At 41.1% G+C, this 17884-nt stretch overlaps 1 protein-coding gene across 3 annotated transcripts in view; it reads right to left on the reverse strand.

Moving 5' to 3' along the window:
* Positions 1-17884, reverse strand: part of KIAA1549L (KIAA1549 like) — a 134526-nt gene that overhangs the window by 41677 nt on the left and 74965 nt on the right. For all 3 annotated transcript variants that reach the window (XM_031505078.2, XM_031505077.2, XM_031505076.2), the window contains exons 10-14: positions 17521-17672; positions 15978-16149; positions 12653-12816; positions 6884-7074; positions 2615-2742 (exon numbers count right to left, since the gene is read on the reverse strand). In XM_031505078.2, the coding sequence (XP_031360938.2) occupies positions 2615-2742; positions 6884-7074; positions 12653-12816; positions 15978-16149; positions 17521-17672 (807 nt within the window). The remainder of the gene's footprint in view (positions 1-2614; positions 2743-6883; positions 7075-12652; positions 12817-15977; positions 16150-17520; positions 17673-17884) is intronic.

Genomic DNA, 17884 nt, shown 5'->3' on the forward strand with positions numbered 1-17884 from the left:
CTCTAAAAAAAACAAACAAGCACTCACACTCTTCCAAAGATGTTAATGGGAAGGTTGCAAGACCAAGCACTTAAAAGGTTGAAAAACAACCTACATCAATTTAATTGGCTTCATTTAGTGAGGAGCTGCTGAAAGAAAGGGTTGCACTGTGGGCTGCTTTACTTCTCTGAGTGGTTCAGCCATTTGCTTCTCCCTGAATGATGTTTGGCCTGATAAATGATGGGCAGAACTGCTAATATCCTGTTCTTCTCTTCCACATTCTCACAAACCCATCTCAGAAACTACCAGTACCTCTGTTGGCTGATTCATCTGTATTACAGTCCTCTAACATACATAACTGGGCACTTTTTAAAAAATGTTTGGGTTTTTTTAAGTGCCTAAAGCAAATCAATGTAAAACTCATCAACTTCTAGAAAGAAAACTTCCTATTAATATACTAATAAGTGTTATTCAAGGAAAAACATGCCATTATCTTACAAAATCTTATCAGTGTTTGATTCAAGGAGATATTTTGTGTTTTCTGTAGAAATAATGCTTAGGTGAAGAGTTCTGATCCTCCAAAGCATCAAGTCCTGAAGCCAAGCCTGTCAGTCTGTGCTGGTTTCACATTGTTCACACACAGCCCTGACACACTCCATGTGGAGTCAATTTTGATATAAGCCATACAGAATTTAAATACTGAGGTAACATCCAGTGCTGTCATTCCTCCCTGTAACTAAATGTCAGCAAGAAATAGAATCTAAAATTGGTCTGTAACTATGGCAACTAATGAGCCATTCTGACTTGGAGTCCCCAAATCCAACATGTGACCATCAAGGGATTCATTCCAGTTTGAAGATGCTGCTTCTCAGAGAAGAAAATCTGCTGCTGCTTTTGCCAAAGTGCCTGCACGAGCCACCAGCCAGGCTGGGCAGCTGGAGCAGGCTCAGGAAAACAACTGGGAGGAAAGCAGCTTCCTTCTGGAACTGGAAGGAAGAACAGACACCACCTTCTGTGGATGCTAAACACTCTGGGTAAAGGTAAAACCCTGCAGAAAAGCACAAACTGTCAGAGGTGACAACGGTGTTTGTAATCACAGCACAGGGGAACAAAGTGCAGGCCCTGTGATGAGAAGTAATGGGTGCCTTGAGGTTTTGGATTTTAATTTCAATTTCAATAGGCATTTGGGATCACACAACTCCAAACTCAACTCCATTAATTCTGACAAGGGGAGGTCATTTCATCTGCCATGACCACGTCCTCCTTCTCAGAAGCTGTTCTGAAAGGGTTGTTTGAGGAAACTCTCCTAAACATACATTAAAAGATATGACTACAGCTAAAAAGTTCCCCACTCTTTACCAGGGAGAAAGGTACTTATTCCCTTTCATATCTCTGCCAGATGACCAGGCGACCCTTTTTAGTGCCATGGCAGTTGAGTGAAGAGAGTTCTATCAGAAGGAGCTGAAGTCTCTGCCAGGAGGGCTCTGCAGATGAAGTGTCCCATGCACAGGTTCCTCGTAAATTATCATGAAATTAAGATTTAAAATGAAAGGTCACTATTTCCTTCCATTACATTCAGAGGTTTATTTAGGTAGCATGTGTATGTTCTAGAAATGCACTACAGCCCAGATCAGAAGAAAGGATGTTAGGTGTTAGTCAATTCTTAAAAAAAAAAAAAAAAAAAAAAAAGAAAAGAAAACTGGGATTTACTAATTTTCTTTGAAGACTTAAAACCTAACGAAACACAAAATACCTTCACTAAAATATTTTGTCTACCCATGTAAACAGCACTTAGCATTGGTTTGAATATTGGCTTTCCTAGGTGGGTAAGAAAAAAACCATAATAAATTACAGCTTTTAACTGTAGAAAACACAAATGTTGTTGTCTTGTAAAATGAGCTACATTTCATATAATGACAAAATAATTAACTCTTTGACTCTTTGAAACTGAGAACCTGTTAGCCAGTTTTATATTCATAAGGAAAACATAGCTATGGGAACAAAGCTATATCTTAGGACAAATAAGCGAAGAGAAGAAAAACAAGGAAGAAATGTGATTGGGTACTTCTCTCATCCATCATGGATCATCACTGATCCACCTGGAGTCACAAGGTCACCACTATCAACTAAGGTCTTGTAAAAAACATCCAGTGTGATATCCCAGGTGCATCAGAAAAAGCTGACAGTAAGTGTTAATGACAAACAGGTGTGCCAAGGATGCGAGGAAAGACTAAGCACTGGGTGCTTCACACTTTCGCAAATTAATTTTTATCTAATTAATTCATCTTCATCAGATCTCAGCCAGCTTAGCAGCAGCAGAGAAAATTAATATCTTAGGGAACTACAAAACAAAAAAAAAAGCGTAAACCCTACGGGGAAGCAGCATGTCTTCTTAGTTTACTGGTATTCCAAGAAAAAAGGAGAAAAAACAAAAAACCAAGAAAACCTGCAAAGGCCCACACCCAAGATGTTTCATGGGATCTGGTGAAACAGTTAAAGCAGTAAAGGGGAAGGAGAAAACCCAACAAATGAGCCACACACAAAATGCCCAGGGGCTGCTGAGGTACCAGAAGTTGGTTTAGCTGGTGCCTGCGTGGGTGAGGCAGCGGGAGTGACCACAACGAACCCTTCTCACCATTCCTTTTCCTGCCCTCGTCTTTGGCCGCTTTCTGCGGTGCCATCACTTTCTGCAGGGAGCTGCGGCCGGAGCTGGGCTTTCCCGAGCCATTGCTGAGGATGGAGCCGGCCTGGCTCGGGGAGCGGCTGCAAGTAACCATAGCAACAAGGCAGGACGTGAGTTCTTCCTCCTCAACCCCGGTTCAAGGTTATTTCATCCGCGCGCTTTGCGTCACCGAGTTTTCAAGTCTGATTTGGTACCAAAAGGAGACAGGATAGAAACAGCACGCTGCGAGGCTCTAAAGGTAGGAGCAGAGAGATGGGAGGTGAACACGACTTTCCCAATTAGTTCAGGGCTGATGGGCATCTCGGTGGCTTGGAATGCAACTGCTCCTCATGCATAAGCCCCACAATGACAAAAGCGCCACCACCGAGGACAAAAAGTCCCGTTGTCAATTCAGGGTCATTAACCCAGAGAAAATAAAGTAGACCTTTGTTTTAGGATGCATGGCTAAATCGATTCCTTTATTATTCAGCCTGAATTTACAGTCAACTGTTGTCAGCCACAATGCAAGATACGCTCACTCACTTTGCACATATGCACACAAAACATAAGAAATTTCTCCTTTTGGCACATACCCTGGCTGAACCAGCACCCTCACTGGCTGAAACCCCAAGATAAGAAAATGCTTGTTTCAATCAGCCATTGCACATCCCTGTCCTGAAACTGGTCCCTGCACAGGGTGAGCACGGAGGGCAGGGCAGGACCACTGTGCATTCAGTCCCAGTGAGCAGCAGGGACAGAAACGAGCAGCGTGCTCTGGGCTGCGCTGGTAACGAGCTCCCACCACAGCTCCTCTGCTTTTTGGGATGGACAAGTTACTCAAATCCTAATGCACAAGTTGGCAAAAGCAGGCCACAGTAGATAATGGTACATTTGGTGCTAGTCCGCATCCAGACACAGTCATTTTTTATTTTTTTTTACGTGTGAAACTGCCACAAAGGGAATGAAACTCTCCACAGGACCTGTGCAGTTATTCACAAATCTATCTGCAATCTACCACTGAGTTGTCATGGGCAGTGACAGGGTGATGTAAAGAGGTTACATTAGAGAAAACAAATGGGCCTAGGCACAGAGGCTTCCATTTACAGAGAAAAAGAATCAAATCAGATTCTATTGCTGTCACAATGGTTTTATAACCAGAAAATGGTACTAAAACAAAACAACTGTCAAAACCATCCTGTAAATCATTGCCAATACTGTATCATCAGCTTGAAACATTCATTTACCTCCAGGCCTCACCACCCTGCCTGGTGTAAGTAGAAAGTATTTACTGTGGTCAGAACAGCAATGGACAAATATGAGAAAAGCAATTCTCGGGGATTCCCTTTTGAAGATAGCCAAAGTGGAAATATGTATAATTTGAGACAAGCTCTTCCCAGCTAAAGGGCTCCAGGAAAACTCAGCATGCAACCCCACTCAGTTCAGCCTGAGGGTTTCCTTGTGAAATTCTATTGAAAATAAGTATTCTTGAGAAGCAGGATTCCTCCCTATAAACCTGTCTGTCACTGCTAAATGGATAATCCCAGCCCAGCAAAAAAAATCCTTCCAGGGACAGACCAACATCAGAAGAAAATCTGCTCGACTTGGGAACACAGAAAAGAAGTGAGTATGGATAGCTTGCACAACCATTTCTGTGGTGACACTAATCCAAGTATTTATCCTTTTTAAGTGGCCATCATATTATTAACTGAGAAGTTTCTTTCAGTGGTGATAGCAAAGATACTCTAATCAATTATCAGCCACTTCATGGCTGTCTGGTTTGAATTGACCTTTCTAGGCTGTAAAGTACCCTGAATGAAAGAGCAAATACATAAAGGGCAAGAAATATTTCTTCATCTTCAGCAACCATTAAATTCCATTCCCAGACACAGCTCCTGAAAATCAAAAATACTGAATTTCCCCATGTTCTTACTTACTCAAGTAATCACCCTGAAGGAGGGAAAACTAACTTAGTTATTTGCTTAGAAGGGTACCAAGGTTCAGCACATTTTATAATGGGAATAACTTTCCTAGATCAAGTTTGCTTATCAGCATTTGTTTAAAATGGTGCAGAATCAGTGGGAGAATTCCGCACTCACTCCAAGGACTGAGTGAAGTGTTTAATCACTTTGGTTAGAGGATTAATTAACAGGGCTGGTTTACATTCTTTATGTGTATTTACACATGGCTTTGGAGAGGCTTCAAAACGTTTTAAAGAATAATTCCTGCAAAGACTTGACCTGCCCAGCACCAGCAGCTGCTGCAGGTGTCATGGTCATCTTCCAGTTGTCATTTCTTCTAAGGATGGAAGACTTTGGAAGGGACAGGTTCACTGGACTGTAGGACCTAACCCTCTCATTTCAACCACTTGTAGCCTGAACACCTGCCTGGCATTAAATGGCAGGATAACACTTTATATCCAGTTGCAGCTGGCTTGCTCTTCTCTACTGGTATGCCCTGCAGACAGCTCTTCCCACATTCCAGGATTTACTGCACAGCCAAAGGAGCATGACAAACCAGGCACAAGCTCAGGGATCCTTCTGTCTGTTTTTCTGCAGGGAAAACCTCAGCTGATGACCACTGGGGATGTCTACCCAGCCCTGCTGTCCTCCAGCCCCACACCATGCTGGCTGACACCCTCCCCTTCCAGCATGTTCCTGTCACAGTGTGTGGCAACACTGTGCTGAGTATTCCAAGTTTTCCCATTATTGCAAAGGGGGAAATATTGGACAAGATGAGGTGACTCAGCTAGGAAGGCTTGGTCTTCTCTAGAATTTCTCTGCATTAATCAGCTGCTTTTCTTGTATGTTATCAAATCCCTTTAAGAGGCCAGACCCATGCAATGCCTGTGAGCTACACAACAACAGCTACCTCTTTTCAGGACGTTTACCTAACAGGTTTGTTTTCCTCTCTTCCCTTCAGTATCCATCCTCAGCTCCACTCTCATTCAATACCAAGGAGAGGGGGTCAAGAAAAAACTAGCCTCAAAGCATGCAAAACAGCTGGGAAAAAGGAATAATCTGCTCTCCTTGCCTGCAAGGAGCAAGACAAGGAATATTCAGCTATTCTGTTGATGGTTGAGGGCAGACATGAGGTAAAACTTCCTAACAAGAAAGGCAGGAGAGAACAGATTGCTGGAGGAGGTTGTGATCATCCCACCAGTGGAAGACTTTAAAATAAGGTACATAAAGTTGAGATAGGGGGGTGTTGGACCCTACAGCAGAGAAGAGGAGCCATATAGCTTCCTAGGGATCTTGAATCCATGATCCTACACGCCTAGAGACTTCATATGAAGAGAGTGCAAACCTGGGACTCTTTACCCTAGACATTATCTAGTCTATTCTTACACTTCTGAAGTTTTGTCCTGCAGTAAATGCTTTGATCTTCCATAATTTAGTGGGTGTTTAGGGTTTCCTCTTCTGCTATTGAAGGCATTGGGTCCAGTTCTGGAGTGGCAGCGGCTGCCAGTGGAGTGACAGCAATTTACAGTGGCTGAGGACCTGTCTTTTGTTTCCTTGAGAAATTAAAATTACCAGTGCCCATGCTACAGCTCCCATGTTTAATTTGGGCTCATCTCTTGTGCAGCACCAACGCATGCATAAAAAGCCACTTCACCTCCTCATAAGACTTCACTTGGTTTTGTCTCATATTTTGCAGCAGCCTCACACACCCAGCACCAGTGTTATGCCAAGGATACATCACGGAGAGGAGCCACCTGCCACACACAGAGCCCGGTGCCAAACCTTAGAGCAACCAACAGCACATATCTATTAAACCCTCTGAGCTCAACTACACAACTTCTTAACCCAGAAGTTGGGAAGTCATACGCTTCATTGAGAATTGATTGCAAATCACACCTTTTTCTCTAAAAAAACAAACAAGCACTCACACTCTTCCAAAGATGTTAATGGGAAGGTTGCAAGACCAAGCACTTAAAAGGTTGAAAAACAACCTACATCAATTTAATTGGCTTCATTTAGTGAGGAGCTGCTGAAAGGAAGGGTTGCACTGTGGGCTGCTTTACTTCTCTGAGTGGTTCAGCCATTTGCTTCTCCCTGAATGATGTTTGGCCTGATAAATGATGGGCAGAACTGCTAATATCCTGTTCTTCTCTTCCACATTCTCTCACAAACCCATCTCAGAAACTACCAGTACCTCTGTCGGCTGATTTATCCATATTACAGTCCTCTAACACACATAACTGGGCACTTTCTCTGTGGAAAGGCACCAGCTGCTAGCCCATACCTTTTCCTGGTTTCATTGGATTTGGCAGTTTTGATGGTGCTCCCATCCTGGGTAGTTTCTCTCTCCTGGGAGGCAGGAGCATCTCTGACTGGAAGTGGAAGGATGACAGTCTCCTGAGTCACAGGTAAAACCTCATCCTCTGCTCCCTGCTGGCCCAAGTGTTGCTTGGCATAGTCAAAGCCTTGTACTGGCTGCAAAAAAAAAAAAAAACAGGAGAAATAACAGAAATTTCCAGGGTGTATTAGATTTGATATAAATTTTCAAATTCAATGTAGAATTTTTCACTGCTCCTTAACTTTTTTAATTACATAAGTGACAGGTAAAAATACATAGATTACAATGTGAATGCCCAACAGGAAACCTATTTTCTGATATCTCCATTCCACACATTTTAAACATGGCTAGTTAGTATAAAATTGATCTTGGCTAACCTTTCTTACCCTGCTGTAACACCCCCAGAAATTACTTTGACAGATAGTGGGAAAACAAGGTTTTGGAAGAAAAACCTAGGAGTAAAAAAAATATAAAACCCTACAGAAAACCTTCTTTGACAAAACCCTTGTGTTTCCAAAGAGGGTGGGAGTAATTTATCCCCAGTCAAGCCAAAGTAAAAAAGGCACACATCAGAAAGTTTCGTGGGCAACATTTTCCAGAAAATAATCTTTTTCAGATCAGTGAAATTAGATTTCCACTGGCTTGCCAGTTGCCTACTGGTAAGGATATTACTGACTTCAGTTTTTTCTCTTGGGAAGTGGCATTTCATCAGAGCCTTGGAGCAAGGCAGTTCTTGCCCAGCAGAATTAACACATGCCTTCTGAGCAAAGCAGCCAAGGAAAGGTGGATTCTCTCAATGGAAAAGTTAAAACATTGAGACAAAACTTGACATTCCAAACTGCATTTTCAATTGGAAGAAAAAAAGAAGGGGAAGAAAAAAAAAAAAAAAAAAAAAAAAACCCAAACCAACCCGCGCTGGGAAAAAAAAAAAAAAATCAAAAAGAAAATAAATCACTCAAAGAAATTCCTGACCACCTCTGGAAAATGTGTTCTTGCTACACTAAGTAAAACTAACTTACAAGAGTGGGAAGGTTGCTCTTCCTGAAGTAAAAAGACTATTGACAAAATGCTAAGAAAGGACCACAAAACACTTCAAAGTTGAGAAAGTGGTGATTTTAAACCTCACACATACTTTGGAATTAGTTCATGACTGATTAGTCCAGGTTCCTGTTATGTCATCATTGAATATTTTAGTTTCAAAAGAAAATCATCATGAGAAAAAAAAAAATTGCTGTTGGAACAGAAAAAGGACAAGCTCTGTAAAGCATTTTCTCTTGTTGTGTCCCTTACTAAATCTGAGCTGCAGATCTAAATTCTGATACATTTCCCAGGTGATCTCAGTCTGAAAAGAATGGGGCTGTTTTTCACTTTTTAAAACATAAAAAATGCTTTTTCTTTGTGTGGACCTGCATGGCATTCTCAAACTCCTGCTCGGACTGAGGCTAATGGTTCCTAATGTGTTTTCATACTTCAGCATTCCTCTGATAAGAAGCTTCAGTGCATTAAGGAGCAGGCTAATGCTGATAAGGGAGAGCAGACAACTCCACAAATCACCCCCATGGAATTGGCAATATATCAGAGAAATGCTAATTCACCATCACCCCTCCATGGCAAGCAGGGTATCACAAAACAGCCATCAAATAGCTACAGAAGCAGCAAATGAAGAAAGGGAAGCAGAAGCTGTGTGAAGGACAGTTAGGAAGAAATACTGCACAACATCCTACACAGTAAGAATGTTAATTAAAATATTAGTTTTCAACCTCATTATAAATATTAAGTGTCAGTTAAGACAGTCCTAGATATTCTGAGAAAAGGTAACAAGAGAGGTGATTAAATCAGTTATGTCTCCCTCCATGCCCTTTGAAGAGTCAAATTTAAGTTTCAACTTCATGTCTTATTTTAAAAACAAACAAACAAAAAAACCCTCTTCAAACAAAAAACAAACCAAACCAGAAGCTGCAGGACATGAGAATTACTAAAGAATTCTGCAGTGTCCCAGCTCAGATCTACCACAGGAAGAAAATGAAAGATTGTTTTAATCAGAGTTCTACTTACCACCATGTCCAGTAACAAACTGCAATAAAAGGAGAGCTGAGAAAGTCATCCTCATCAGCAGACATATTGCATTAAATAAAATTTGTTCTTGGATCCCTGCTCTGTAAAAGCCCACAGGAGCAGATGGTTCTGCCACCCCTGGAGGGAACTGGCAAGGCTAAATCACGATCAGGCACAGCTGAAGCACTGCAAATGTAGATGTCCAATACATCCAAAATACTGACAAAGACTGAAGGACTGAGATTCTAATATTGCCTTTGAAATATTAAATGGATAGAGAGAGACCATGAGATTACACTGCCTGGCAAATGTTTCTGGGACTCTTTTTCTAATGATTGTGAAAAAGACACTAAAGATATATTTTTTAAAGTCAAAAAAGGGAAGGAAAGGAGGGAGGAAGGAAGAGAAAGAAAAAAGAGGGAAGGGAAGGGAAGGGAAGGGAAGGGAAGGGAAGGGAAGGGAAGGGAAGGGAAGGGAAGGGAAGGGAAGGGAAGGGAAGGGAAGGGAAGGGAAGGGAAGGGAAGGGAAGGGAAGGGAAGGGAAGGGAAGGGAAGGGAAGGGAAGGGAAGGGAAGGGAAGGGAAGGGAAGGGATCAGCCCCTCCCCTCTATTGATATACCCAGTATTGGTATACTATCACTGACTTTTATTCTCTGTGCCCTTTATCAAACTGATAAGGCTTATTTTCCCATGGCCTGCAGCACCTGCTTTTGCCTGTGGGTCTTATACTACATGTCTTATCTCACTTTACCTGCAAACTTATTCTTGCATGATCTAAAAAAAAAAAAAAAAAAAAAAAAAAAAAAAAAAAAAACCACCACCACAGGTGAGAGGACAAATGAGATAATGAGATTCTAGACTTTAAAAAGCATGCTGTTAGTTAGAAAGCAAGGGAGGCAAAAGTTAACATTAATCCAAAACCTCAAAGCAAAAACAGTTACTTAAAAACAGCATCGAAATAAAAACATTAAAATAAAATCATAAAATCCCATCAGATTTTCACCAATTTGAATTTATACTTCTTTCATCTTGCAGCTAGAGAGAAAATTGGGAAAAAAATTATCTTTTTCAATTTTCGTTTTCCCTGCAGCTGCATCCAGATGTCCCTGACTGCTGAGGCAATTCAGACGGAACAGCACCACAATTCCCAAGAGAGCTCAGAGGTCATTCTGCAAACTTCCTTTATTTACCCTTCAGCCTGCCACAACGCAGAAGTCACGCCTCAGCTGGCAGGCTCAGGCAGCAGCCCCGCTGCCGTGCTCCATCCCCTCACCGCCTCCCGCGGGGGTTTCACGCTGGATGTGCCATTGCCCTGCGGGAACGGGGATGCGGCGCTCCGCTCCGGCAGGACCCGCAGCCTCCCTCCGGCAGGACTGCAGCCCCTGCAGCCCCTGCAGCCCCTGCAGCACCTGCAGCACCTGCAGCCCTGCCCTGCCCGTCCCTGGAGCCGGGCTGCCCAACGCGCACCTGGGATGCCGGCACGCAGGCATCACCGCAGCGCATCCTCCTTCCTCCCGCGCCGGCTGCCGCGTGTGCGCCAGGTACCACAGAAGTGCTCCGCTGGTGCCACAGCCAGTCTCGGATGAACAGAGGCAAAACCCAAAAACGGCTGCTAAAACTACAAATCGCTCCACTCTGACTCCACTTCGAGCAGAGTCAGCATTAATCAGCAATCTTGGGCACTTTCCTCAGCCATGGAACGCAGCAGACTCATTTTAGATGTGACATGGGTATGTGCTGATTTGTACTCCCAAACTGTATGAAATGTGGCAGTAACAGTTCATGCAATTACCACTAGCCTTTTTAACACTGGCATTAAAAATCAAACTAAAACTCTTCTTTTCAAAATTACCTTCTTTCATTATCTTCACAAGATATGTTTCTTAGCCTTATTTTAATTAAAGATGCTGAAATCAGGAATGCCCAAACCAGTCCGTTCTCAGTCCCACTGCAAGATTTATCTTCCACAGTCCACATACCAGCATAAACTCTAAACTAGGGCAGGCAGAACCTTTCTGATGGAACCATCATTGTGAAAGTAGATGGAAAACAATTTAGCTTTCATTTAGAAATGCACCACTTCTCAGATAATGAATTAAATTAAATTTTATGGAGTCTCAAAATAAACCAGAAAGGGGAAATGCACACTGGAAGGGGACCTTCTGCACTCCAGCTGCAACGAGAGCAAACCTGCAGGAGAAGCTCCTGAAAGGACTCTGGTGTGGGTGCTGGGAGCTCAGCACCAACTGTTTTGTTGCAGCAATTGCAGATCCAGCTCCCATCTGATGCATTGAAAGCTGATGCAAATGTAACCTGACTGAACAGGCTTTAACCCGAATGTGTACTTTACAGCCCAATTACATCTGACTTCTCAGGAACGGTAAAAATCCAATTCTGTCTTTCTTTTTGGAATGAAAACAATGGATTAAAATACAAAAATACTTTCAAGTTTCTCCTGTGCTATAATTTCAACTAGCAGTAGGATGTTTGGGATTTGTTTGTTTTTTTTTTTACATAGCAACTTTCTTCTGCTGGTAAGCATCCCATATTGATGGGCAGTTCACATGAACAAGAATTTTTTTTTTTTTTTTTTTTTTTCCTTTAGCTGGGACCAAGATTACACTTAAAAAGAATCAAATGGTGCATAGCATTGGGAACAGCCCCTAATAAAGCATAATTTGCATTTCAGGGGCTTCAATGGGGTATAAAATAGTACTGCAATGATATTAATTCCTGTCTGTGTTTGTGATACTGTGTGTTGCACTTTTGTAGATCTAGTCTTAACACTGGATGTATAATAGTGGATAAATAGATGAGCACACTGGAACCAAAAGGGAAATGTCTTGTCTACATCATTTTTGATACAAGTGTCTGGTTTCCTACTGGCACCAGCTGCACCCATCTGCAACAAACCTAAGATAAGTAGAAATGAGCCGTCAAATGCCTCATGCCTTCCTTCAAATCTTTTTCCAATCTACATTTTTCAGCAGAAGCAACAGAGCTGAAATCTCAATAATCCTGCTGTCTGTAGCATTAAGAAACCAAAGAAAAAAATTCATCATCTCAATCCCACACCAGTGGAGAAGAATAAAGCCATCTAAAAGGGCAAAGGAACAGTCTGACTCACACACAGGCCCCATAGGCTAAAAACTCCTATCTTTGGGTGGACCTCATCAAGAACCATTGAATAGCAGCATTGAGAGGGCAGGCTTTTTCACTATGGAGATAAAACAGTATTCTGTGACATTTTTCTGTCAGAGGATCAAACTGGAACTGCATTTGATTTGGAAAAAAGAATGGATATGGATTAATATCTTTATGAAAAATATAATTGCTTGAACTCAACCAGAAATAGACACAAATAAATTAGAAAATCCAAAACACCTAAAAAAATAGTAGGAGGAAAAAAAATTCAAAGAATGTCTATTCTGGATTAGCAGTTTGGGAGGAGAACTTTGGTTAGGGCCAAGTCTGAATTGCTACCAAACTTCAACAGGCAGGAACAGCTCAGGCCATGGGTTTTGAGGTCCTACAGGAGATGTGCTGATCCAAGCTGTGAGTAACAACCCTTTCCATCCCAACCACCCTTCAGCTGCATCTACCCAAGAGTCACAGCCCCAGCAGGAAAATGGACTTTTGGCTCTGGAGCTAGGTCACTGACCTTGGCTCTCTGAGGCAGGTTCATCACGGTGTCTGGTTTGAAGTCGTTCTTGTTCTTCCTGCACAGCACCGCGGTGATGATGATGATGATGACGGTGACCACTGCAATGGGAGCCAGCACGGCTGCAATGATCCACAGGTTGTTTGGGGGGTTCTTCACCACAGCTGCAGAAAAAGGCAAACCAGCATTGGTAAGCTTCACTGGGCAAGGTTCCTGCTGTTTCCAGCCTTCAATTGCCTCCATGTAGAAATTGGTATGAAAGCACTGTAGTTGATCTAACTTTCTATACAGGGGGACACCTTTTGTATTACATTACTAGGGGAAAAAAAGGGAAAAATCAGCAACACTGGAATTCACCAATCCCTGGGCTCTCTTCTCTTAGTTTTATATTACCTGGTTATATGCAAAAGCAGACATCTACTCCAAAGACAAGATAGATACCATATAAGATATCACTTCAGAAGTTCATTCACACAATAAACAAACAAATAAAAGGTGCAAGTAATGCATTCTTAACTATTTTTCAAACACAAACCCAGCTTAGACCAAAGTAACATAGCATGTTAAAAAGAACACACATGGAGTCTATACATGGTGTCAAAGACTGACTGGCCCCACAGGAGCAAACTGGCAGAGCTTTTAAAAAACAATGAAACAAGCTCAAATAGTTGTTATCAATACCAATAAGGCAATAAGAAGATGCTTCTCCTGTGCTATAGAAATAACTTATCATAGTTAAGGTCAAAAAGAATTTATAATTTCTGGAGTAGAAATAATGAGGTTGCAAAGAGCTGCTTGCAGATATATTAATGATGGCACCAGGAAAAGGGTACATTTCAGAAACGCAGCAATGCAAAAACATCTTAGACTCCATTTCATCAGAATAATCTCTCTGAGTATGAACCTTCAACTTGTTCACACTCCTGTGACACATTCCCAGTTCTCTCATTTAATTTCATTTCTTTTTGGAAAGACAGACAACCTCTTTATAATGCTGAACTTTGCTGTAGTGAAATATTTAGCAGACTTCCCCCTGTTTATTTTGCTGTGGCACTGGTTGCTGGTGTGGCAGGCAATTGTGAGAACACCAGCACAAAGCAGCCGTTCCCATTTCCTGGCGGACCGGCGCCTTCAAATGTCATTGAGCTTATGAGCTGTCAGAGGCACTCAGCATCTCCCAGGATCAGACTGTGAATGCAAACCAGCTTGTTCTGCAGCAGGCATTGGGAACTTTGCAGTTCTCCAGCCGAAAGCCTGGCTGGAGCCTGAGCCTGCTTTCTTTGCAGATTTGCAGCTTTCTGCAAAGCCGGTGGAGTTTGTTGGGTGATGGAGGAGCAGCACCTTTAAGCTCAGAGCTTCAGCACAAGACTGCAAAAAGGCCAGGCTGGAGACTTTCAAGGTTCACTTTTCAACAGACTCATAGAATTCTTAATTATTGACTTTGACATTTAGTTTGGGGATGTAAGGGCTGTGTGGAAGGAAACGGAATTTGAATTTTAACAAATAACAGATACTTTAATTATAGACTGCTGATGTGGAAGCAGCAAACAATGGTTGAAAAATTATATTTATTCCTTCTAAGGGAAGCAGAGGAGATTATGACCTTATGGCTAATAGGATAGACATTTAGGAGTACTAATTTACATCTTTAATTCAGTTACCAGACTCCAGTGTGACCTAAAGTCAACCCATGGTTTATTCAACTCAGTAAGACTTCAGTGGAATTTGAAACAAGCCTTTCATTCTGTTGTAACTCAGTCTCTGGCTCATAACACAGGAACATCCATTTTTTTGTGTTATTATTCCTCTGTCTCATCTAACCCAGCTATGAGCTCCTGAGGGTATGTGTCTTTTCTTACAGTGTTTTGGGGCAGAACTTTTCATTCTGCTAGAACAAAAATGATAATGAGCAAAAATGAAATCTACACAAAGTATTTTCTGTGGCAATACAGACTACAAATAACCGTGTCCAAAAGTAAAAAAATTGTGGTTTTTCCATAATAAGGTATAAAGATGGAATTACTTCCTACATTTCAAATACTCTACCTTCAGAATCTCAGGTACCTCAGGTCACAATTTCAGTTTTTGTCTATTCTATTTTTACAGTGTTCTATGCATACCTGGCTGGTATGAAAATCTACAGATGAATAAGGCTGCCTTATCAGACCATGGAAATACAAAGTTAGATGATGAGCAGTAGATTCCATAATTGCCTAAACAGCCATATAAATTTAAATCACATCACCGCACAAAGAGCTAGGAAACTGCTGTATCTTCTTTAGGAAAAACACATTAAAGAAATACTCTCATGGAAAAACAAAAATACTTGGAATTTTAATGCTGAAATTTATGGAATGGAGATCCTCGTGATCAGCTCAATTAAAGTCAGTAGCAGATCACGATCAAATCAAGGATCAGATACAGTAAATGGTGCATTTTCTGCATTCTCATCATATGTCAGTCTTCTTACTCAATCCTATGTTTATGGATTATATATAAGTTACTTATTACAGTGGTCTCTTCTTTTCCTGTCACCATTTCACATAATTATTTCAGTACCACCACTCCTCCAGGCAGATATAATTGCACCAAGGACTCCCATTTTATGTGCTGTTTCACCAGCGAGGAGATCCAGTGCAGAAGTCCACTGCATAATTTTGATTCCTTCTAAAGAAACTCTTTGGCAAAGTGGAGAAATCCAGTTAGCAAAAGGCATGGATTTGTACACTGCATGACACATAATTATACATTATGTTAACTGCAGGAAAAAACACTCCAAGCTTCACAACAGGTTTATGACTATGGGCCAAGTATATAGGAATATCTAAAAAAAAAACTTAAAGAAACCTATGTTCACAATCACTCAGTAACTGATGAAGGTCTTGAAAAAGAAATTTGGAAACACTTTACTTTTCAATAATGAGTATTTTGGCCACATTATTCTGAATTATACTATCATATCTTGAATCTGAAAAATGCCAATATGCACAAGTAGCTCTTTTCAACCTCACTTTTCTGATTTGTGTTTGAACTCTATCTTTAACAACCAGGTCATTTTCTTGGTGAAAATTCTTATTAAAAAATAATAATCCCTTTGAGATAGAAAGAATCTACACTATTTTGACCAAGTCAAAAATAATGGACATCTTAATAGCCACATTTTACTTTCTTTGGCCGAGTGATATGAATGGCAACTTTGTCCCAGTCATCATCAGCCTGTGGTGTCATGGCTTTATCAGCATCAGAATTAATTCTGGCTTTCCATAGTGTTCAGTTCATGGAATAAAACAATGATTAAGTATGGAATATTTGAAAGGACTCTTACGATCAGCTTGAACTTGGATGACATAGCCCAGGGTCAAGGCCATCCTCTGGGAGTCAACTGTGCTCAAAATTTTGGCAGCTGCTGTGCCCAGCAAAGGCTTCCCGTTGTATAAAGTGTAATATGTCAGTTCAGCTGGCTCCTTGGGTCCTGGAATACGCTGAATTTTTACCATCTTTAAGGGAAATAAAATAAATAAATAAATAAACAAGGAGAGAAAGAGAAATAAACTGTGTTTGTGTTATACCACTGCAAAACTTGCCAGGAGCTATTTGGAGGCAGTGTCCTTCAGGACCTGTACAAGTATAAGCTCCATGCAAATATTCTCATAGAATCAGAGCTTCTCCTCTTCAGAGCCCAGGCTTTAAATCAGTCAGTCAGAGAAATGACTAAAATTTTTCTTGAAAATAATTTAAACATAATCCTGAGGTAAAACCCTATACTAAAAGCATGTAATAAAGAGGAAAGGATCATGTTTTTGGACATTAGAGTCCTCTGTAGAGGGGGAATTCTTATCATCTGTTCTAATACTGAAAACTCTACTTTAGTGACATATTGCGGTTGAAAAACAGCCTCACATTTTCCTGCTACACTCATTATTTTTTTGTCCCAGGTTGATAACAAAGGAATCATGCTTTTCCTATTTTATTCTGCAGAACACTGGCAGAATTTTTCCTTTCCTGAGAGTGGAGAAAACGTCAAACATTTCTAATGATGAGAAGAAAAAGGAGTTTTGTGATTCTTCTCCATTATGTTATGGACTAAAATTTTACAAAGGTTCAGACTTCTGGCAAGTAAAAGGTGTTCCTTCTTTTCAATTCTTTCAGTGGAACAATACAAAGAATTGCGTGGGCAAATGGGAAATGCAATTACTTGGGTTTATACCTTACAACAAACAAATCTTGAAAAACAATTAAATTAATTTTTTTTTAAAAGAACTCATTTTTGAAGATTGAAGAAGAAATCTTTTAATTGCCCAAAGCATCATTTGCCTTAATTGGTGAGAAAACAAAATATGATCAGTTCAAAATACTGAATGAAAAATGCTGTAAATAAGAGAAAGATGATTAATAAATTACTCAGGTCTCAAGTCTCTACTTCATAATATGATCTGGGGCCACATGATTTGATGACTAACCCTATATAAATAAAAGCTGCTTCTTATATTTTTTTTGCAAAAAGAGAAAAAAATAATTTCTAGCTTTGAATTACCTAGGAAACTTTTATCAAGAAGAAAAAACTTGGAACTCTTCATTATGCTGAATACACTAAAATATGTATTTTGTACCAATCCTCATAGCAACCAGAGAGAAAATATTTATGAACACTGATTAGCTAATGATGATTTCTGGAGGATGACAGGCATGCCAACATGACTGGCTGCAGAAAAAGGCACGCTCAGCGGTGCCAGGCATTCCACCCTCACTGCTTTGATACCCATGGGAAATACAGGAAATTTCAGCCTAGAAATTCAGCTAGACATGTCTTTTACAGGAACTGAAGCAGGACACGTGCAGGCAAAGCATTCTTGGAACACACTGAGCACCTGCACAGTGTAGCTGCCCACGGTGGTGGCGCGCCGGAACCGCCGTCCCTGCTGGTGGGACATCATGAACAGCGGGGCCAAGCGCTGCTCCATCAGCCTGGCAAAGCTCTGGTTGTTCAGCCCCAGCAAAGCAATATCAACCCCCTGGATGACTGTGGGAACAGAGGAGAAACAAAGATCAGCACTTCATGCACCGGCAGGTCAAGTAACACGTGGTCTGTGGGACAGTTTGGGACAGGGAGGTGCAGACTAGTCTAGAAATTAAAGACCTGGGCACTGTTATCCCCTCTTAGTAATTCCCTGTGGGGATATAACATACTTCTGTTTTAGTCCCTACACTGCTCATCTCAGATAATATCAATGA

The sequence above is a fragment of the Lonchura striata genome, chromosome 6 (genome assembly GCF_046129695.1).
Source record: "Lonchura striata isolate bLonStr1 chromosome 6, bLonStr1.mat, whole genome shotgun sequence".
NCBI lineage: Eukaryota > Metazoa > Chordata > Aves > Passeriformes > Estrildidae > Lonchura > Lonchura striata.